Source organism: Thamnophis elegans, chromosome 5, assembly GCF_009769535.1.
Source record: "Thamnophis elegans isolate rThaEle1 chromosome 5, rThaEle1.pri, whole genome shotgun sequence".
In the NCBI taxonomy this organism is placed as follows: Eukaryota; Metazoa; Chordata; class Lepidosauria; order Squamata; family Colubridae; genus Thamnophis; species Thamnophis elegans.
The window spans coordinates 71,695,048-71,719,681 of NC_045545.1; the positions used below are offsets into that span (position 1 = coordinate 71,695,048).

General features: G+C 37.6%; 1 protein-coding gene across 3 annotated transcripts in view; it reads left to right on the forward strand.

Annotated features, from left to right (window-relative positions):
• Positions 1–24,634, forward strand: part of PPP1R16B (protein phosphatase 1 regulatory subunit 16B) — a 107,878-nt gene that overhangs the window by 33,046 nt on the left and 50,198 nt on the right. For all 3 annotated transcript variants that reach the window (XM_032218556.1, XM_032218558.1, XM_032218559.1), the window contains one exon: positions 8,612–9,008. In XM_032218556.1, coding sequence (XP_032074447.1) covers positions 8,762–9,008 — 247 coding nt within the window. In that variant the 5' untranslated portion in view covers positions 8,612–8,761. The remainder of the gene's footprint in view (positions 1–8,611; positions 9,009–24,634) is intronic.

Genomic DNA, 24,634 nt, shown 5'->3' on the forward strand with positions numbered 1-24,634 from the left:
CTTGCAAGGTTGGTTGTATAGTGCTATTTCTTTCTCCTTATAATTCAGTGAATTAGGGAAGTGTCTGTCAGAGCCACTTCCCAATGTTACCAGGACACTCTGCACTGATTTCACCCCTTTTTGCCTTGGCAGTGGAGTTTGCATAACTCTGTTAAGGTCATTTTCCTTACTCTTTACAGCAGTGGGTCTCAATCTTCCTAATACCGCGACCCTTTATTACAGTTCCTCATGTTGTGGTCATCCCCAACCATAAAATTATTTTATGTTTTCCACATTTCTTCAAAAATATGTATTTTCTGATGGTCTCCAAAGGGGTCGCAACCCACAGGTTGAGAACTGCTGCTCTACAGTGATGGACCAAAATCAGATCTTTTTGATACTCTGCAAGCAAGTCAGCTCCACCACTAAGTGCAAGACTAATTGTGCTGTACCTTCTCTCTTCCTTCTCATAGGCCAGTGAATCAGGGATGTGTCCAACTGAGCTTCTTCAATGTTATCACATGGTTCTGGACTTTAAAAGAAACCCTTTAGCTTCTTTTGCCTTGGCAATATTTCCTGCATATCTCTGTCCTTACTCCCTACACCAGTGATGGCGAACCTTTTTTGCTCATCTGGGCCATAACCCAGAAGAGGAGCTGCCCCCCCAAATATGAACTTCTGGTTTTTGGTGTGTGCATGCATTCCAGCCAGCTAGTTTTTGGGTTTATGGCATGCATGGATGTGTGATGATCAGCTGGCCAGCATTCATGTTCCTGCAGGAAAACAGAACACAAGCTCTTCCAGTTTCCGCCACTGGTGCACGCATGAAGGCTAGCTGACTGTTGGTGCAGATGTGTGCCACAAACCCAAAAGAGGAATGGGCGATGCCACGCGTGCCAGGCAACATGGCTCCATGTGCCACTTTGGGCACGTGTGCCATAGGTTTGCCATCACGGCCGTATACCAAGTCAGCAATAAAGTTCACAATCAGGTGGGAGTTAGGCCCTGGGTTTTCCTTTGTCTTGGTCTGATGCCTTAATTGCTACACCAGATTGCCTCTCTGGTACAAGAGTGAGAGACAGTGATAGATTAGAGGAGGGAGGAGAGAAAGTAGATGAAATGGAATGTTACTCTTTCTCTTTTGCTCTGAAGCTCCATCTCAATATTGCATCATGTTTCTAAAGGAAACAAATTAATTATGTGTGGCTCTTGTGTGGCTACCACTGTAAGCATCCCATATCAGCAAGAGTGATATGTGGTATATATAATTTGCTTCACAGTTTCTAATCTGATTTGTGCACCTCTCTCTCCTTATCCTACTATGCTTAAGGAGAAAAGTGTGCATTAAATCAAACAAGTGAAACAGGGTAGAAACTTCAGTATTTGATCAAAGAATATCTAGTTTCAATCTGTTCTACAAAGTGTGTAGTTGTTTGATATAGCAAAATTAGGAAAAAAAGCCCATAGGAATTATATCAATCAAGAAAGAACAGTGGTTCTCAACCTATGGTCCAGGGACCCCTGGGGAGGGGGCACAATGTCGCCACAGAGGATCTGCAAAAGCTTGAAAAAACGTTGCAATTTGAATCTTAAATCTTGGTGGTCCGTGGACCCAAAAGATCCTTAAAGGGGGTCCATGAGAAGAAAAGGATGAGAGCCACCACTTAGATCATGTGAAAAATAGTCTGCATATGAAACTGAGAGGAAAAGCAACAGAAGACAAGAATGACAATAGCAACAAAATACAGAATAGAATTAATCACAGCTTACGTTATAGCTCAATAAAAATAAAATTGATGGTAAGTAAAGTATAAATAATAACTCTCTAAGAGAAAGATAAATAGCAAAAACAAGTTTTAATTGTACAAATAAACAATGCCAAGTATACTTAGATTCTATTAAAATAGACAGTATATTTAATGATGGGGGAATAAGTGAAAAGGCAGAGATACAATTTCAGCATGCAAATCAGTATGGGGGGGGGGGCGTAAGAGGTATTTCTTTCACATACAGGTTGGCTAGAATTTGTTTGGTTTCCTATTAATTGAAGGAAGCTGGAGAATGCCTGGGCTTTCCATTTTTGCCTCGGGGCCCTTTCCAGAGTATTGTACCCCTGGAAATTGTGAACTCTGTAGGCCTGTCACAATAAAATGGTCTGATCTTGCCAATTTTCTTCCCCTGTAACTGACCACCTGGGTAGCTGATGTTCTCCTCTCTGTGTTTGTAGTAAGTGCTTTGTAGCTTTCAGGATGTTCTCAGCATATCTCAAAAGAGATTGGCTGTTGCTTCATGGAAACAGATCTGGGTGGGTAGAGAAGAGCTGTGGGTGGGTGGGGGGAGAAAGTGCTGATTGATCCATTGGCTTCCGCTGGTTCGCAGGTGTGCATACGTTGTGCTGCTCCTGTAATTAGGTCTGTCCAGTGCGTACAAAAAGCGAAAATCGTAAGTGCAATGTCTTTATTCTGCTTCTGTTCTTTCTTTTTTTTTCCTACTCCAGGAAGGAAATTAGGTCATTTTGAAAAGTGAGCAGCGTGGAGATCCACACAGAGTTTCTGAACTGTGCCATGTGCTAATTAATGAATCGTTGCACTGAAGTTGAAGGTGGTGGTGGTGGGGGGAGGAACTGGCCAGTTGCTTTTCCCTCAAGGGTTTAGGTACTTAATGGATCAGCATGTCCACCTGTTCCCAATTGCTGCTCAAAGCAACTGTTACATTGATTTCTATGCAGCCACAAGCCTATCTCTGAGCAATGCTGCTGGTGCTTCGTTTTGTGGTTAAACAAAGAGGTTTCTGCTCGATGGCAATTGCTGATTTGCTAAAAGTAAAAGCTGCATGTCTTGGTTGAGAGGCCACATCCTTTCTTGCTGATTCCCCTGCTCTGGAAGAAATACCTTCACAAATAAACACTATATCCTTCGTTTGAACCAATTGGTGAATCCCACTGTGAAATCATCATCATAAAAATAACAGAATGGCAGAGTTAGAAGGGACCTTAGAGGTCTTCTAGTCCAATCCCTTCTCAGGCAGGAAACCCTATCATTCAGACCAGTAGTTCCAATCTTTTCTTAAAAACCTCCAGGGTTGGACAGCACCCACAACATCTGGAGGCAAGCTGTTCCAGTGATTAATTGTTGTAACTTTCAGGAAATTTCTTCTTAATTCTAGGTAGCTTCTCTCCTTGATTAATTTCCATCCATTGTTTTTTGGTTTTCTTGCCTTTTGGTGCTTTGGAGAATAGATTGACCCACCTCTTCATATGTGGCAGCCCTTTAGATATTTGAATATTATTATTAAAATATTAACTCAAAGCATTCATAACTTGATAAAATTGAAGTGTCAGACAAAATAATTGTTGGATTACGAGCATGATCATGAAGACCAATAAATAAATAAGTGAGTGAGTGAGTGAGTAAGTGAGTAAGTAAGTTAGTTAAGTTAAGTTAAGTTAAGTTAATAAATAAATAAATCCCAAAACAGTTTCTGTCCATGGACATGCTTGTCTGTTTTTGCCAATCCAAAATGGAAAACCGTTTTAGAGTGTTTGTCTTTTGTATGGGAATGCTCATGCTGTTTTGAGGAGTGAAATGGAAATGAATGCTGTAAATATTCTGGTCATCATCATCATTAAAAGATTGTAATAAATACTGTAGGAGTATTGAAAATTAGTGAGGAAATAGTTATAAATAATACAACTGGATAAATGTTAAAATATGGATATGGTTTGCTTAATTGATTTAATATATGACATGTTAACATGTGAGTGAAGGTTGTATCTGTGCCTGAAATTAGAAGAATGCTATTAATGTTCCTCTACACAAAGATAGCAAGAATGCATACAAAAACTACAGTGGGATGACTTTGTTAGCTGGGCTGGAGAAATTGTTTGGCAAAATTCTGATTGAAAGAATACAAGATGTGAGATTGAGCCAAATTTGGAAAGTGTGGCTTTATTGATTTTAGGGGAAACATAGATCATGTTTATAATCTTTAGCAGATAACTGAAAAATGTGTTAATGTGAGAAAGCTTATTTCATATTTTTGGTTTGCAGAAAACGTATAAAGCAAATATCCTTGAATTATGGTATGTTTTGCATGTACGTATATGGAGTTGAAATTGCTTAATGAAAATGATAAAATGCTATATGATGGAAGTTGTGGAAGGGGAGAGGGGAATTTAGGGAAAATAAGACTATCCATAACTACTAGCTATTATGGGTGTGTGCTATCCTTCCTGAAACTAGAGGCAATATGATATTTATAAATTATAGAGCCGTGATGGAGAACCTATGGCACGCGTGCCAGAGGTGGAACACAGAGCCCTCTCTCTGGGTATGTGCGCCGTCGCCAGCTGCTCTTCTGGTTTCAAGCCAGCTAGTCTTTGCGGGTGCTGGAGCACTAGAAAACAGCCTCAAAACGGCCTGAAAATGGCATGAAAAATGCCCCCAAAACAGGCTGTTTTCTAGGCCATTTCTGGGCTGTTTCCAGGCTATTTTCCAGGCTTGAAAACAGCCCAAAAATGGTCTGGAAAATGACCAAAAACAGGCATGTATGCACTGGCCAGCTGGTCTTTGGGTTTCCAGTGCTCCAGCACGCACGCGCACACACACATACACGTGCACACACATTCCGGTTTGGGCACTCAGCGTCAAAAAGGTTCGCCATCACTGTTCTAGGGAATATAAGTTGTTTATCATCTTCAAGGCCTGCTTGTTGGCTTCCTAAACAAATCTGCTTAGCCTCTATGAAAACCAAATACTGAACTGGAGGTCCATATTCTGCTCTAGTCATCAGGTTTGTGACTCTCCCTCCCTCCCTCCCTCCCTCTCTAACAGATTACATGAAAAATGTACTTTACAACTATCAGAAAGAAAAAGAAAAAAAAAACCTTTCCTGAATGTTTTACATAAATCATCCCAGCAGCAACACAATAGTTTGGGGGGAGATACAGTACTTGCATATATGGTTTTAATCAATTCTCCTTGTGGGTTTTATCCCCCAGGGTTGCTGAGTAGGAGTTGAATTCTTCAGAATTCCATCTCTGCCTTTTATTTCCAGGAATATCTCTGCATCCGAAGGCTTTCTTTCAGCTCTTTTTTCTTCCCTGTCTCATTTTACCATGTAAGTCTCTCTGTGGCAGCATTGTGTGGAATCCGACATGCTCTTCTTTTCCAAAATTCTTCCTTTGACATCTTCTCCAAAGGATGAGACGTTTTGGAAAGAGATGCTGCAGTAACTGAGTCCCCTCCCCCTTCCTGTACCATAGTAGTAGCAGGGGTGGTATTCACTTACTTTCCCTACTGGTTCGCAAATGTGAGCACATCCACCCCTCCACGCATGCACTCGGCCATCCACGCATGCGCTTTGATCTCACACACGGCTTGCACACATGCCTGGAACTTGAAAATGTGCCTAAATAGGATGGCATAGAGCTGGGGTAAGTGGGCCCGCGATTTCCACTATGGGTTCAGGTGAACTGATCCGAACCAGCTGAATACTACCTCTGAGTGTATGCTGACCAGATTAACAGTCGATCCTGTCCAATCCAAGGACCAACCAGGATGTTTTGCAGAGCTAGTATTCTACTCCTTGGTTTTATATGAAGCAATGCAGTGACACTGTTTTGTTATTTTGTCAGATGTAGTGAAGGAAGAAGTAATATGCTGAAATTAGTTATGCTGATACAGCATTATCAATGTCTCAACTACTTTTGTTGAAAAAGTAAAAACAGATCTTCACTCAGGGTATCAATAGTTCAAATGTGAAGGATTTATTGCCTCTGAAAAAATAATACATAGGAAAATACATCTTTCAATTCAGTAACTGAGCAGGAAATTTCTCCCTAGTGCACTCCATTAACCTAAATCATAGTGCACTCCATCTACAGCTCCTAATATTGCCAATTGGTTGTTGAAAAAACTTACTTTATAGAAAAATGGTAACAAAGGAAAAGTACTATAGCAAGGTCTCTCAATGTTTCAAACAACGAACAGTAAATGGGTTCATATCTGCCCTAATAACATTTTCTTAAATTGTCTTTCAAAATTATATAGAACAAAGAATTCCAGTACTTTTACACCTACAGTTTAGGAAGCCCCCAGCTGATTATATTACAGCCAGTTGAAAAAGATAACATGACATTAAAAATGCAATAGGAGAAACATAAACGCATTCCTAAAACTATGGAAGACACAGAATGCCCCCTTATTAGTCAGCAAGGAGGTACATTTAGTCCTCAACTTACAACCATTTGTTTAGTGACCATTCAAAGTTTACAATGGCACTGAAAAAAGGGACTTATGGCTGTTTTTTCACAGTTGCAACCTTTGCAGCATCCACCATGATCATGTGATCAAAATTCAGATACTTGGCAGCTGGTTCATATTTATGACTGGGATCATGTGATCATCTTTTGCAACTTTCTCACAAAATCAATGGGAAAGCCAGATTCACTTAACAACCAGGTCACTAACTTACCAATTGCAGTGATTCATATACAGTAATTGTGGCAAGACTGGTCGTGAAATAGGGCAAAATTCACTTAACCAAAGAAATTTTGGGCTCAGATGTGGTTGTATGTCAACTGGAAACTGCCTCTGACTTGAATTAATTTACATAAAGTTATTCATTCAAACTGGAGAGCTACATCATTGATAAGGTGACCAGATTTTAACATTGGTAGGGAGGGTGACCATTGACCGGGGGGGGGGGGGTGATTAATTTTTTTTTTAAAAAATCAGGACTTTTTAAAAACGCCACGGGATGCGGGACAAATTGTTCAAAATCGGGACTGTCCCACCAAAAGCGGGACATCTGGTCACCTTAGACTAGAGGTGCTGATTGAGGAGGAGGAGGGGGATGAAGATGTCTCCTTCAAACGGAAGCATGTGACTGACAATTCTATATACAACTGAACAGCAGCTTGGGATGTGAGGTGGGAAGGTTCATGGAATGGGGCTGAAAATTTAAAAAATTGCTTTTCAAACACTTGAAATAGAGTGATGCTGTATTAAACACTGCTTGTAGGCATATAAACATCCATATGGGTGTTATATGTGCACTAAAGCAGTGCACCTGCTTTGTATAAATAGCTGTGCGCTCTGTTCTCACACTATGCAATCTTGGATCAGTGTTGTGTGGAGTTTACCAGTGTGTTAGTGGATGGCTCAAAGTGGGCAAAACAGGCAAATGTAATACATGTGTCAGCTGAACATGGATTGTGTAAAACACCAAAGAAATGCTGTACTAGCATCTCATGGCAGGATCATAGCTGCTTCTCAAATTAATGTTGACCCAGGCATTTTTTCCCTCAGAATTATCACCTTTCCCACCCTCCTGCCTGTTGTATTTGTTTGATCTCCACTTACATAATGTAAAGATTGAGTGAAAAATAATGGCTCCGAGGTTGTCAATTGCCATAAAAGGCAGTACTGACATGTTAGAAATGCTGAAACATTGTTTTGATTTGATTGTTGAGAAGTAGTTTTGAAAAAACATTGGGTTGCTATTGTTTGTGAAATGGAAGGCTGTGACATGTTCTCAAGCATGCTTTAAGCAACGTGCCACTACTGAATTTCTGAGTGCTGAAGTTGCTTCAACTGAAATTCACTGCTGAAAGCAGCTTCTTTATGGTGATGATTATGTTGCCGTAAGTATAATTATTGCTGGGCCAAAAATATAAATATGGTGAACCAGAAAGAGCTGATTTGTATGATCAAAAATGAAGTGAATGTTGCAATAACATCATCAAGCTGATGAATTGATTCAGGGCAATTAAATCACTCAAAGGGAGATGCTGTCAATCGGTATTTCACAGGAATATGTGAGATACAGTATTCTTCAATATCAGCAGTACAGTTGTGTGCGCAGTGATAAAGTATTCTTACTGACAATGACAAACTGCTTTATGATGTCATTTTATGATTTTCTGAGCTTGGTGCAGCAAGGATCCCACTATCCCCCCCACCTCCTCTTTCTCCCTCTCTTTCTCTTTTTGGGGGGAAGGAGGAGAAAGGACAAAAAAGAGAAAGAGGGAGAAAGAGGAGGTGGGGGATAGTGGGATATTAAAAATTGTCCAAAAGCAACTGACACTTTCCATACGACTGCTAAGAAAAGGACAAAAAGGAGGAAGAGAGGGAGAAAAAGGACATTTCCATTGCTATGCAAGACAGTTATTAAGTGAGTTTTCCCTCATTTTACTACCTTTCTTGACACAGTTAAGTGAACCAGTGCAATTGTTAAGCCAGTAACAAGTGAATGCAATTGTTAAGTTAGTAACACAGTTGTTAAGTGAAACTGACTTCCCTGTTGACTTTGCTTGTCAGAAGATCACAAAAGGTAATCACATGACCTCGGGACACTGCAACTGTCATAAATACATGCCAACTGCCAAGTGTCCTAATTTTGATCACATGACCATAGGGATGCTGCTATGGTCATAACTGAAAAATGGTCCTAACTCACTTTTTTCAGTGCCATTGTAAAACTTCAAACGGTGACTAAATACATTTGTAAATCAAGGACTAAGCTGTATGCTGTTTGGCAAAATATGCTTTTGGATCTTTCCCTTGTCCTATTCTTTTTTTAAAAAAAAACGATATATAGTCACTTTTGGCCCTTTTTCTCTTTTTTTCAGGATTCCACCATGTGTTCCTCAAACTCTGAGAAGTACCACTCATGATTCAGAATGTTCTCTTAAGGCCAGATAGTTGTCACATAGTCACCTAGACAGGGCTACAGGTTCAGCAGCTGTGAGGCTGAGTCCATCAACCAATTTGTCGAAGAAATGGACACCCATATGGACTTGCTGACAGAGCTCCACCTTCTGGATAAGGTACCTACTCTAGAGCGACTCCGAGCTGCTCAGAAACGCAGGGCTCAGCAGTTGAAGAAATGGGCTCAGTATGAGAAGGAGATGCAGCACAAGAAGCGGAAGCACGAGAAAAAGAGGAACGTTGTCTGCTCCAAGAAGGTGTCTTTTGAGGCCAGCGTTGCATTGCTGGAAGCTTCGTTAAGGAACGATATTGAGGAAGGTAAGAAATCCTAAAAGTGAAAATCACTTGCATTTTGTAAATCTTACGTTTGTCTAAAGACATTTTAAGCACCAAATGGTGTTCCATCAAGTAAGATATTAAAGTAAATAGTGGTTGTTTATACACAAGCCAGGTGAACAGCTGCTTGAGAAGGAATCCTTTGATCTTCTATGTTTAGAAATTGTGTTGCCCACATTTTATCTTTTCCTAATTATTACTTATATACCTGGTCTAGATGGTTTTGTTTTCTAGCCCAGATTACTTCCAGTAAGTTTGGAGCAGTTTGTTTCAAGGTTGGCACCACTTGATCTTGAACTGTTTTCCCTAAAGACATACTTTAGTTAGGTCATAGTAGATTCGCTAATGAAACCAGCATATTTTTTTCTATACAATCTTAAAATTGTCTTTCTTCCTGATAGATATATTTTGCATAAGAATTTAATGTGGCTGTATTCACACAGTGTAGGAGGTCAGTTAATTAATATCTGAAAACCCGGCCACACTAAATAATATTGTGTGAGCAACAATGGAATTGTTTAATTTGGCCTCCAAAATTTTTTAGCGGTGATAGATATTTTTGTCTAACATGCAAAATAGTTTGATGAAATTATTTTCTTACATTGATTTTTATATTTAGTCCAAATGTAGAACAGAAATTAATCTGGGCCCATTAGAAGAATTTTAAAGTGACGACTTAAAAGAAAATGTCATATAGTCGTTTCTGAATTATACAATAATTTGCCAAGGTGCAGTTAAATTTTAGGATTATTCCAGACACTTCCTATTCCTGCTTCTAACATTAGACATAAATCATTGAATGAGGACAATGTCAAGGATAATATGAACTCAGGAAGTAAAGATTGCGGGTTTGGAAGAAGATTTCGTATATGTCAATAATGTCATTGACTGGGGGAGAAAAAAATGGAGGACAGAGAGGCCTAGCATGTTATGGGGTTGCGAAGAGTCAGACATGGCTTAGCAAATGAATAACTATAAGAATGGTATATATCAATGATATACAACAGTAAATACAATGATGTAGTAAATATAATAAGCAGCATGGATAATGTTCATGTATATTTGGGATTTTATTTTATTCAGAATGATTTGTAAAAATATGGAGTAACAAAAAAAGTAAGGGGGAAAATATGTGTTGTATTTACCCGTAATACATTTAAGAATGCCAAGATATATTTGAAGGATTTGAAAGAGATTAATTCATACCATTACATTATGAAATTATTGATGTTATCTGCTACAGTTTCAGAACTTGATATGTGGAGTTCAGTGTAAAACGGTTGCCTCAAGGCCTAACTTGACATTCCTTTGATGATTGGTTTTTCAGCTATGTATCTTGCCTTGCTCTTCTTTAAAGCAAAGCTGGTGACATTTTTACTGCAATTCAGTGCAGACGAAGAGGCTGTTTATCTCTTCTCTACCTAGCATGATCCAATCCTTGCTTAGCTAGATTTCATTGACCTGAAGATATGTAAAGTAGATGAGAATTTGGCTCCTACTGCCACTTCTTTTCCAAGATAGGTGCTTCCCCTGGGCTCTTAGTAGGGCTGATCTTAAATGTATATTCTTTGGTATATGAACTTCCATAAAAAGGTGATATACACAAGTCCTATTGCTATCTATACAATTTTAATTCTATTAATTTAATAGAATAATTAAATTAATTCTTCAGTATGTATCCAGAAAATGCCCAACTAAAATTAGTTCCTCTCATTTAAGTGTGCATAGATAGAGCTTATAATAAGGGTTTAATTAGTGAAGAAACTACGTCCCCACAAAATGGAATTCTTAAATCAAAATCAAAGAAGCCACATTTTGGCTTAATATAATGTGTGGATCTTAATTATAGCTAGATAGTGAAGGGGCAAGAGGAACTAAAGTTCCCTTGTAAGTAGTCTTCCCCAATGTGTTGACTTCCAGATGTGTTTTACTATAATCCCAGAGTTCTTAGACAGGATGCTAGTTGGGAATTACGGGATTTGGAATAGAATATATCTTGGTGGCCCTGTTGGTGCAATAAAACCTCTGCCTGTGATGCAGATAAAAAAGGCAGAGACGTCTTGATTTTTTTCTTCATGCTGTCTGGACATCCCTGGGGAAAAAAATAATATTGTAAATGTTAAGAACTTAACAGTAAAATGCATCTAAGAACTGCATGAATATGTAAGAATATCAACTTTGAAGTGTTTCGTGCATTTTTTTTTCTCAAGGCAAAGGAGAAAAGATGCGAAGTGATATTTGCTATTTATCCTCTCACTTAGATTTAACAAAGAAAGCAAGGGGAAAGGAAAACCTTCCAGAGTCTTAACATATCTTGCTTCAGGTGTTGCTGCTTGCTTGTCTCGTATCAGCTATAGAGTTAGCTCTCACATATTAGGCTCTGGAGAGAAAACAAAATAAAAAATAATTCCTACTTTAAAATCTGTCAGTCTATGCCTAGGATTGATAGGTAGGCATGAGGAAAGGAAGCAAAATCTAGAGAAGAATAAAGAATTTGAATGATCTTGTCAGGCAGTATATGCACAGTGTAATTATTTTCATGGAGGTAACTCTGGAGATCTACCCCAAATGCTTTATATTTATAAATAACAATACAACTTGAGTGAAATTGCAAGTAAAATCTGATTACTTTTGTCATGCTTAGAGACATAAGTCTCAGCATGACAAACTAGATCAGTGTTTCTCAACTTTGGCAACTTGAAGATGTCGAATACTGGCTGGGGAATTCTGGGAGTTGAAGTCCGGACATCTTCAAGTTGCCAAGGTTGAGAAACACTGAACTAGATGGAAGCAAAAAAATTCTACAGTCCATTTGTACTGAATATGAAGGCAGACCTATAAGCACCACATAGTGTAAATACTCTAAATAAATAATAGGAGTGGCCACAGGATGTTGTCCAAAAAATCAAGATGGTACCATAGCAGAATAACCAAAGCTTGTCTGGAATGTTATTTGCTTTTTGATATATAGGTAATGTAGATTTGTGTTATTAAGTTCAGTCTTCTTTCCTTTTATCTCCTTCCTGTTCATGCCCCTCCTTCCATGCTTTTTGCATAGCCAGTACTACCTATCTTGTATTTGCGCATATGGTTTTTCCTAAGTGTGGATCCTTTCATTTCTTGCCACAACATTTTGTTGGATAGGGCTGAATGTTCAAGTTTATTAAGGTCCTTCTGAATATTTAACAACATGTTGTGAATCCTTTTGGAGAGGTGGATCACCGAGCTATGGTTTACACCAAACTAGGAGGTTGACTAATACACTAATGAACAAAAGTCACAATTCTAAATTAGTTTTAAAGGCTTGAATATTAGACCAAACATAGTAGTATTCACCTATGACAAGTGCATAGAAAAACCCAATCCACAAATGTCAATTTGTGTAGATCTGGTTTGGCAGAGTACATGTGGAAAGGAATTAGGAATACAAAGGGAGCCCCAGTAAAATATTAGCGAGTAATGAGACAACCTAAAAGAGCAAAATGCAGTCTTGGGCTACAATGATAATAACAATTAATAAAGGAGAATATTTGTAGCTCAGGGTTGAAATGAGGAGTCCTTGGTGCTCTCTAAACTTGGTTGTTTTCTTGCAGACTTTTCATTACCAAACTAGGTAACAATATCAAATAATAAATGTATCCAAATTGCATCAGGGATAATAATTCTACTGTATCCTATTCTACTATACTTCCTGTGCAAGTATAGATATGAACATAAACATGAATAGGTATGAATATAAACATGAACAAAGGAAGTAAATACAGATAAATGGGGACAGTAGGACAGGGACGGTAGGCACGCTGGTGTGCTTATGCACGCCCCCTTTATGGACCACTTAAGAATGTCCACAGTAGACAGTTTGAGATTAAAGCTGTGGGGGTTTGAGGCTGTAGCAATGGAGTTAGGTAGAGATTCCAGGCATTTACCACTCTGTTTCTAAAGTCGGATTTTCTGCAATCGAGTTTGAAGCGGTTTACCTTGAGTTTGTATCGATTGTTTGCCGTGTGTTATTGTGGTTGAAACATTTCATGTAACCCAAACCCTCGCAGAAATGGAATGCCATATTAAGATTTCTGATATTTGCATGAAACTTTGACATGTAAGTTTTCACCAGACTGTCCCTGATTCTGCCACATATGTGGACTTTAAATTGCAACATTCCTAACCAATATAAAAAAGAACGGGATTCAAAATGACTCATATCAGGGCACATATAAGTTTGGGAAGATTTGTTTACACAAGCCAATCAAAATACTACAGACAAATTTGGATCGTTAAACACTAAGTGGATAGCATGGTGAGGAACAGAAGTATGTCACACACATACTGGTACATTTTTTGTGGGTGGAATATTTGTTTTTTTTTTTTAAAAAAAATCTTGTTTCTTTACGTGTGTTAATGGAACTTGTACTGCCACTTTCTGCTGGCTAACAATCCCATTGAAAAATTAGCTGCAAATTGCATTATCGAATGTCAGTTATATAATTTGAAGGGACAAAGGATTCTGCAAAAACAATAACAAAAAATATTTTAGGACTGCATTTAGCTTTACAGAGTGTGTCTATCTATACTGTAAGAGTAATATTTATTTCTTTTATTTATGTGGTGTCATAGTACACAAGGAGGGCAGTAAACCAATGATACATTAAATTTTTAAAAAAATATATTACAATAAATCACTATAATACTTCACAGCTCAACAATACATAAATACATAAGTACATAAAGTGGCATAAATAGGTGTACAGATATCAAGTTCCAACTAACAACCTTTCAACATCACTAACTCACAGATTGTCTAGCTCAGAGTTAAAGGTGGCAAATATTTGTTGCAGCACTTGTATTAATCAGTTTATCTGAATGAAGTGCATTGGACTGCCTTTACGAGCTGGCGGGGTGTTTTAAAGTAGCCATCTGTTTTGCAAACTCTGTGTTGCCAGGTCTCAACAGGGAAATCTGAGGACACATTATTCTGTCATTGATTTTGGCAGCTGAAATCAGATGGTGAGAACTGTGAACTGGCTAAATAATATTTAATCAATCTTATTATTTTAACTGATTGTACGGGCCATTTAAGGGAAAGCATATTTTCTTAAGTGTAAGGTGACTTGCAGCCTATTAAGCAAAAGATGCACGGCATTCATAGGTTTTTCAATATTGTACTGACAGAGTAAATCAGTTGGGAAATTGGAATGCAAAATATTTGTTGCTATATTTGAGCCAAAGTAGTTTTTAGAAATGATTGAATCTGAATTTGATCGGAATCGTGGCAATTCCATATTAAAAGTATATAAAACATGTATTGAGATTGTTTTCAAGTGCCAATGATGACAGTAGATATTTTAAGTATATTTTAATTTGAAATACAAAACTTTGACTAGTTTTAAAATAATTAAGGGGAAAAAGCCACCTAGTTATCTTTTCAGTAGTTTGGTAGGTGAGGAGTTGTTATTACATGAAGATAACTATACACTTTTCAAACTCAGTTTACCAAATTTCATCACCATTTCAACCTGTAATTCAAGGTCTAGTTTATTGATTGATTAAAGGCTTATAGATTTGCAGGTTTATATACCTAATAACACTGTGATGCAAAGGTAGTACAGAATAACAGAGTTGCAAGAAACCTTGAAGATCTTCTAGTCCAACCCAGAGGTGGGATTCACATACCTTCCCTACTGGTTCACAAATGTGAGCACAAGTGCACGCTTCACTCACACGCACCATCTCCGTGCATGTGCATAGCCTTCCACACATGCACTTTTGGCAAAAACGGCCTAAATGAGATCCATAAAGCTGGAACAATTGGGCGGGGCCACCCATGATTTCCAGTAGATTTCGGCCAATCCGGTCCAAACTGGTAGAATACTACCACTGGTCCAACCCCATACTCAAGTATGAAACCCTACAGTATTTCAGATAAATGTTTGTCCAATTTCTTCTTTAAAATGTCCAGTATTGGAGCATCCAGAACTTTGGGAGGCAAATTATTCCACTAATTAATTGTTCTGTCAAGAAATTTCTCTTTAGTTCTAGGTTGCTTCTCTCCTTGATTAGTTTCCATCCATTGCTTCTTGTCCTGCCTTCAGATGCTTTTTATAATAGGTTGATTCCCTCTTATTTTGTCAATGCTTAAATATTGGAACACTGCTATCATGTCATGTTATGTACAGTAGAGGTTTTAGCTGAAACCTGAATAAGAAATCAAACTTTTTTAACCTAAAGAAAGAGTGTTTCAAAAAACCAGATGTGATGAATGTAAAAATCCAGAAGATCACAAGATGGCGGCAAAAAGACACTAAGGAATTCTAATTCTTTACTGCCATCTAATGTTCACCAAGGGTAGTATGGCAGACATTTAATAAATAGAAAAGCCATCACTACAGCACTTTCTGAAAATATCCACAAATAGGTTTTAATTTTACACTTGTCCCCAAAGATTTGTCTATTCATATTTTTAATAGTGAAAATGCTAAAATGCAATATAGCTACCATGTCAAAATGCATTTCTGGATATATAACATCAATGATACTGCACTAGAAATTGGGGAGTGGGGACAGTTGATAAAGATTTCAGCTTCCCTTCAGAATGAGTTTATTTACAGAAAATGAAATTATTGGACCTTTTGTCATTTTTTTCTGGTTTTTTATGACAGGCTCTTGTTAATATATATGTGGTCTGATTTCAAAATCCCTGCAATCTAAAGAATGATAGTGCCCCAGACAACCACAATCCTGGAGGAATAGCTTCTGATAGCTAAAAAGTTTCGTATATTTTGATTTAGTATTGAAAATTCCATGTCTTCAGAGGGATTCTGTGTTTGGTTATTGTTTTCCTTGACATTGAGTCTGGTCTCTAAAAAGAGGCTTTGTGGTAAAATTCTATTGCTGTTTAGATGCAAATCAAATCAGGTCAGTAACATTAGAGCAGGATAGTAATTTTCATACATTCTATTTTGCATTCTTAGAACCACTATACTTAAGTAAAATGTTAGTTTTATTATCAAACTTGTGTACAATCCTAGTTTCCCAAACACCTGCATGTTCGCTACACCATCGCTATTTAAGGTTTCCAACTATTCTGAGCAACCTTTCAAGAGTGGATCTGGAACTCTCTTCTCTGAAGCTTTATACAGTTGTTTGAGCTGAAATATTGCATATTCGTATGTGATTAATTGAATAAGCTTAAAGCTTGATTTAGCTATGATGCATGGGGAAGTTGTAGGGACTGTTTGTCAAGTGCTAACAGAATAAGGCTATTTTTGTTGCTAGACGTGTCATGTAAAGATTTGCAGTACATCTAAGAGCGTAATTATTGGTGCATATGTTAATACACATATTTACAGTAGACTGGAACTTGTCAGTTATGTTCTATAGGTTTAATGGGTTTAGGTTAAGTATGGTTTTTCTCTGTATTTGGTTCAGGATTATACACTGAGGAAAATAATGTGACTCTGTGAAGTTCTTTTCTATGCTTGTATTTTTTTTTTTGGCATGGAAGAACATGTGATCCATGGAAAGCATTTTCCACCCAAAATTGATAATTGCAATATAGTTCCGGCGAATCACTCCATAGTGCAGGTGAGCCTTTTTAAAATGATCCCTTGATAGCTGCCCCAGAACACATAAATGATGTCACTGTACATCTGTTCAGCTTATGCCATTGAAATCCAACAAATTCTTCAAGATTTCAAGCAATAAACAGTCTGCTTTCAAAACAAATGCTTTGTGCGATGAAGAAGATATAGAGGCTATTTGCAGAGCAAAGATTCTAGGCATCAGATACAAACATCGGCAATCATTCTGCACTAATGACCGGCCTAATAAAGCAAACCAATGGTTTGTGACTCCTTCCAGAAATGAGATACACATCCTTTTGCTATTCTTTAGAAGATTAGTGAAGACATGGTTACTTAAGCAGGCACTGAGGGGCTGATATGGAGAATATTCTTACACAAAAGCAGTCAATACCTGAAACAACAGGGAGGCTTGTTCTTCAGTTAGTTTGTTATAGAGCTTTACACTTATTTCGGTTGAGAGAGTGTGGAACAGAATCTTCTCTGCTGGCTTCTGTAGCTAAGGGAAGACTAGATCCTGGGTCTGCCCACTGCTATTTTAGTGCAATAACCACTATGCTATGCTGGCTCATTTAGCAAGCGCCTTGTTCAGTGACTGTTTGAGAGTCTGGGGGAAAGCAACAATTAATTAAACAACTGAAACATCTCACATTATTCATTCTAATTCATGGATAGAACTTGCTTAAACAGAGGTTCAAATGAATCTTGGGCAAAACGGTGCTATGGAGGGCAGATGCTATGGCAGAGGTCAACTTCTGGATACCATCAGATGACAATGCTTACATCCACTTGATCAATGGGATCCAGAGCACACAATCTGGGTCAAATCATAAGAGATGGGCACAAAACACATGACATAGGCAATACCCCAAATATCCAAGCCCTATGCCATAAAGTAATGCAAATCAGGACTATAGATTGCTCTTGGAAGCCTATAGCAACTAGGGCCATATGTGGAACAATTTTGAGTTCCTGCTCATTTCATATAGCCACAGATGAACATCTTTATGCAAAATACATCTTGGTCCAAGAAGAGGCAGTTTTTGATGTTTTCTTATCTAAGGCATTGAGGCTTTCTTGGTTAAAGAACCAAGAAACCACCAGAACATTGGATTGGACTTGGAAAAATTGGTAATAGCTTCATAACCAATCAGATGCATTTAATATGTGCTGCATGTGCTAGCAAGAATGATAACTTCCATTTCATAGGTATGAGTTAAAATGTGGCACTGTCTTGAGTATTTAGAAATAAAGTATTTTTATATGTATGTTTGCAATATAATTGTCTCTAAGCAGCATACACTATATAGTTGAACTTGGCTGATTCAAAACAGTTAACTAAGGTTGTTATTTGTGTCATCAGGTAACCTCAGATTTATTGACTAGATTGGGAAATAGGAAAAAATACAGAAGCAGGCAGACATAACCAATTCCATGCAGTTGTCAAAAATATTTAATGGATGTGCCCATAAAGTGACAATGTCACTACAGAATTCTCCATTGGAAATATGAAATACTAGTTCAGTTCATCCTGTCTTCTATTAAAGACAGCAGAACAAAAGTAAATTCCTACTTTAAATTCCTACATCCTATTTTCTGAAGCAACACTTCAATAATTATGAATTGGATTAGCAGATTCATCCTCATCATTGTCATTATTCTCGCTATCATCATTGTCTTTGTCATCAAATTCAGCAGCAAAACTACTTGCTTTGGCTGTGATCCGGTAGTTGAATTTGAAATGTTTTTTCCACTTGGCAGCAAATACCCAGTTTAGGAATGTAATGCCTAGTACACACCCTTTCCTCTCCTATTTCACAGGAAGTGCCTCTGTGCTTTCCACTCATAGCACAGGAAGACGTAGGTGATGTTTTCCGTGACACAGATGGCTGCTCTTTCATTGTGACACCCTTTTCAGTGATTGCAAAGTAGATTTGCTTCTCACATTAAAATAAAAGACTTTTTTGCTGTTTATATGTTGCTACTATATAAAAAAGAGAACAGCAAAACAGGGAAGCAGCTAGACATGTAGTCTTGTTACCTTGCATTTGCTAAATTGTACTTTACAAAGACTCTTATTGCAATGTTTTTTCACACACACCTACAAATTTTTCATATAATGAGACTATATTTCATATAATAACCTCAGAGCCGAGGTGGCGCAGTGGTTAGGGTGCAGTACTGCAGGCCACTTCAGCTGACTGTGATCTGCAGTTCAGTGGTTCAAATCTCACCGGCTCAAGGTCGACTCAGCCTTCCATCCTTCCGAGGTGGGTGAAATGAGGACCCAGACTGTGGGGGCAAGTTGCTGACTCAATTTGCTAAAAAAATCTGTAAACCGCTTCGAGAGGTCTGAAAGCCCTATGAAGCGGTATATAAGTCAAAATAAAAAAATAAATAATTATTCTTGGCTATTGTTAATCCTATCCAAGGTTGCCAACACTAACATCAAATACATCCCCTTTGCCCTACTTTTCTCAAATGATTAGAATATTGATGGCTTTCAACCAAATGACTGAGAATGTCCTGTTTGGAAGACTTTAGAGATATGGATATGAATTTCAATTTGAGATCTTACATTGTGATTTAAGTTGATGAGATGAGCTGTGTATGTATCTAGTTTTAAAAGCCTTGCATCATTTTGTATGCTATAGTTTGAGGGATGTTACTCTGCATATCTTTAGCTTACTGTTCTTAGATAACTCAACGTTTCTTGAATGAAAGGCAAACATATATATCTGCCACTGAAGATCTATATGTGTTGTGATGTTCAGTTTCTTCCAGTGGAAATAGGTGCAACTGATGCTGACACTTAATGGAATATTTTTGGAACATAAAAATATTCTTCCTTTCCCAGAATGTATGCAAGTGCTCTCTCTCTGTCTCTGCTTCATTCAAATGCTTCTGTTTGGTTTAGCTGTTCTATTGTAGCATTTCTTTCCTTGCTTATGTTGGGGCTACACATGTATTTCTATCTAGATTTATATTTGTCAGAAACATTTTTTAAAAATAACATGTTACAATTTATTGTGCTGGCTTTTTGTGTTGTATACAAATTTTGAACTTCCTCAGCTTAAGTATTTATATAAAATATTTAAATAAATATTATAAGCTGCCAATCTAGTCTGAGCATTAGAGGATGCAATATAAATGAATAAGAACTTGCTCTGCAGCCTTGCATGGATGTTATATTGGGTTATCTAGCTTTAGCTTGATTTTTACTAAATCAGCAACTCTGTATATTGGCAAGAACAGAATGAAACACTGTGACTCCACTACCTTTGATTTCCACTCTACTTCAGCCCACAAAGCTTTCCTTTCCATTGATAAAACCACAATATAACCACATGTTATTGCAAATTAATATACTTCTTTAAGAGCAGACAGATAACAGCATCAATCCAACCTGAAAGGCAGATGTATCCTAAAATTGTCATGTGACTAGTACAGAACATGATAATTCTAGCAAAAGGCATTTATGGATTTCTTCAGAGGGAACATTTCTTTTTTACTCTTTATCAAAGGGTTAGGGTTATGTTGCTATGTATTTTTATATTAAATCTGGATTTCCCTTCCATTTCTTTGCTAATGGGTAGACCACATACAATACAATAGCAGAGTTGGAAGGGACCTTGGAGGTCTTCTAGTCCAACCCCCTGCCTAGGCAAGAAACCCTATACCGTTCCAGACAAATGGCTATCCAACATCTTCTTAAAGTCTTCCTGTGTTGGGGCATTCACAACTTCTAGAGGCAAGTTGTTCCACTGATTAATTGTTCTAACTGTCAGGAAAGTTCTCCTCAGTTCTAAGTTGCTTTTCTCCTTGATTAGTTTCCTCCCATTGCTTCTTGTTCTACCCTCAAGTGCTTTGGAGAATAGCTTGACTCCCTCTTCTTTGTGGCAACCCCTGAGATATTGGAACACTGCTATCATGTCTCCCCTAGTCCTTCTTTTCATTAAACTAGACATACCCAGTTCCTGCAACCGTTCTTCATATGTTTTAGTCTCCAGTCTCCTAATCATCTTTGTTGCTCTTCTCTGCACTCTTTTTAGAGTCTCCACATCTTTTCTACATCGTGGCGACCAAAACTGAATGCAGTATTCCAAGTGTGGCTTCCAAGGCATTATAAAATGGTATTAACACTTCATGTGATAAGTAGAACACGTATGCACAACATCCCAAATCCTAGTATCTTCACCTAGGATTTCAGGAAACAGAGAGATCCCTATCTGAGAGGGGGGGTGAGTTGCTTCTAGGCAGATTACATAGTGTGAAGATGGAAGGATAGTAGTTTTTATCCAAGTCAAGTAGATTCAAAGAAGAGCAACACTGTTGATAAGTGCCTTGACATCTCAAATTGACATCCATATTCGTTCCTGACCTCAGTAGCCTTCACTGTGCAGACAGAGCACTTAGTAATTTCCAACAGATTGTACTTATTGACTTAGGACAATTGGCTAGATGTTTATTATTTAGACTAAAGAAAGAAAGAAAAAATAGTAACAAAATGGATTGCAAGTGAAAGCAGTTAATTAGAGGTTGCTGTGTACAATATTTTAAGAGGTGTCATTTCTCAGAAGAGTGGGAAAGTGTGTGGGATGCACTTTGTTTTCTCTCACATCCTTTCTGCACCTTCAAAATAGGCATTTTTGAAGGTGCTGGAAAACATTCCAAGTGGGTCACTTTCTATTTTGTAACAAAGCAGGGTTTAGAAAAAAAATACATTAACAGTAAAAGATTAATATCAAGAAGCATGTCTCAGTCTCATCTACATATATGCATATTCAATTTTATCCTTCCCATCTGACTTGGTCCTGCTGACTTCCGTCATTTCTTATAGAAAAATCAGAACCAATATTCTAGTTGTTAATATCAGAACAGAGAATACTGTCACAGGTGTTACTGAGAATAATTGATATTTTAAAGTACAATATTGAGTGATTATTATTTGACATATATCTGGCTTTGAACAGCTGGAACTTAGGGGATGGTTTAGAACTCCTAAAAAGATTAGGGTAGTCCTTATTTAAGGGGAAAGAAGATGCAAAGCCAAATAAGTAAGGCACTAGATAACCATGGTGGCACAGGAGTTAGAATGCAGTATTGCAGACTAATTCTGCTGATTGCCAGGAGTTCGATCCTGACCAGCTCAAGGTTAACTTAGCTTTCCATCTTTCAAGGTCAGTAAAATGAGGACCTAGAGTGTTGGGGGAAATATACTGATTCTGTCTTCATCTATGAGTGGCAGATATTCATATGTGTTTGTTTTGTATGGGATATCACCCACTCAAATGGTGATTACTATTACTATTTCAGTTTATGTGGCACTTCATTTGTCAAACAGTACTATTATAAATTATTAACTAGTGTTGCCAATGTACAAATACACCACAACTTCAGTTGAGAAGTGACCTTTCAGTCTTGAAATATTTCCTTTTTTTTTGTTCCTGTTATCCATCTTGTTAACAGTTTTCATCTCAAGTATGGTGCTGGATTTGGTGTATCCAATAGGTCGCTTTATTGCATTGGATTTACGTTAGGTGTGTTAGCCATGCAGTTATAAACACTGAAAGAAACAATATTTGCAACTGTATCTGCATAGATTTTATTAAATGAAGTTGGTTACTTTGAGTAACAATGAATTAATCCAGTGGTTCCCAATATATTTTTCATTACTCAAAATCATTTACAGAGTTCAGCAAATAGTTTTGTTTGTGTTCATTGTGGCAAAAGTGAAAAATCCTACTTCACACATGTAGGTGCTTGGAAATGACAACGATTGCATTATGGACTTCTCACAGGATATTCATTGTGAAGTGTTAACCACAAAGACTCCAAATGATCATTTTGTTCTTCAAATAATATTTTGCACTGACTGCTTAGTTTAAGTTTAATCATTTGCTCTGCAAAACCATTAATGATTTTGTGTTGTTATACAAAGAAAAACCAGTTTTACCCAATTTTGAGTAATTTATCAAGATTTGGAAAGCGCTGACTTAATCTCAGAAAATATTTTCAAAGGCTTAATTTGCTTGTTAATAGTCACATTTTGGAACTGTTTATCGCCCTCACAGAAGGATTCCAGGTGGAAGAAAGTTACCTACTTCTTCATGACAAGAGTAGTTCTCCAGAAGACACTATGCTACAGTTTTCAGGTGTCCAACCCAACCTAGCCAGTGGTAAAAATGCTGGTAATTAGGTCATTACTTGACCATAGTTCTCTACTTCTGTTTCAGAAGACAATTTGTTTGAAATGTTATAGCGTTTCTTCAAGGTCCCTTCCATCTCTGTTATTATGCTATTCTTTCAGCTTCCTTCTCTTTATTCTAAATCTATGGGATTAAAGCAATCTAGGTGGGTTTAATTCAGAGAGTTTCAGTTCAGGGCTGGCAGCTAAATGACAAGAAATCTTATCTGCCCTTTAAAATAATTCCTTCTGGTTCCTTGATTCCAAGAAAAGTGCATGCTATTCTACAATTTAGAACTGTAATTTCCACCAGAAATACAATTATTCTGCTTGTTTAATTGGCAGTAGAGAAGTTCAGATGACTAAAAAGCCATCTAAATAATTGGACCAAACTGAAAAAACCAAAACAAAAATAACTGAGGAGCTGAGAAAGACTCAACATTTGACTTGGTCAACTTTAAGAGTTTTTGATGATGATGATGATGATTCCAAGAATTGACATCATAGACTAATCATAAAAATATTGCCAATAAAATCTGGAGACTGTATGTTTGCATGTTTGTTTGCATGTTTTCCAGATATCTTCGTTATGTCAATACCAGGTTTTGAACTATTTTTGTAATAGTAACTTCTAGTATTTTGTTTTGTAAAGATTTTTCACTTGCGTCAAGATCCCAATTAATTTCTTCTGCTGCTTTTTCAAAAAATCTTGGAAGCATACCAATATCTGGCTTCCTGTAGACTTTTTATCTTTTCCTCTGAGAGGCAAAATGCAGCTTGGGATTTAGGATTTGTAGGGAAGGGCTTGGAATGAAAAATATTGATGCTGGAAAGCCCCACCACATTTGCTACTTAAACTTATAGCTTCCCAAGGATGTTTTGCTTGCATGTAGCCTTCTCAACTTTTGCTGGTTTTCATCCAAAATAACCATTGGAAAGTGTGACATTAAGGAGAGGAATGGTATGTGTGCCTGGTAGTGGCAGGATGGGGCGAGATGGGGGGGGCAGAAATAAAAAAAAGGCCACTCAAATTTAGCTCCTCAGATGTAGGCAAGAAAAAAGGAGCGATTTAACAATTTAAATAAATAACACTCATTTGTGTTCTAATTGGTGATCGTACTTAGTATAAATTAGTTACTGCTTATTTCTACCAACTTTGAACAGTCTCACTTCCTTCTCAAGTAGCCAATAAAGTTTCAAGGTGATACACACACACACACACACACACACACGAGAGAGAGAGAGAGAGAGAGAGAGAGAGAGAGAGAGAGAGAGAGAGAGAGATACAGATACAGATACAGATACAGATACAGATACAGATACAGATACAGATACAGATAATAATTACAATGATTTGATGGCCTATATATGGGGATTGGCTTGGGAAAAATCACAAGATCAATTGTTCTGTTCTTTATTTATTTGTCTAATCAATAGCAAAGCCATGTTAATTTTCCTTATCCTACCAGTATAGCTCACTATCTGATGGTACATTCTTGAGCCCTTCTTGCCCCAAGATCTGAGGGGCATCTTTCATTATCCTGATACATAAATATAGTCTTCCGTTGATTTCAACTTCTTGAATGGGTTCCTGCAGGATATTACCTTTCTTTGTGATTATTTTTTTAACTTCCCAAATCAAGCACATCATACTAGGATTTCTTATAGCCATCTATCCATGTAATAAGCAGGGCAAATCTTTATTAGGCTTTGAGATAGGTCAAGGTTGATGCAGAAATAGCTCTTAGTAGGAGCTAAAAAAAGGTAAAGGTTCCCCTTGCACATATGTGTTAGTCGTTCCTGACTCTAGGGGACAGTGCTCATCTCTGTTTCAAAGCCAAAAA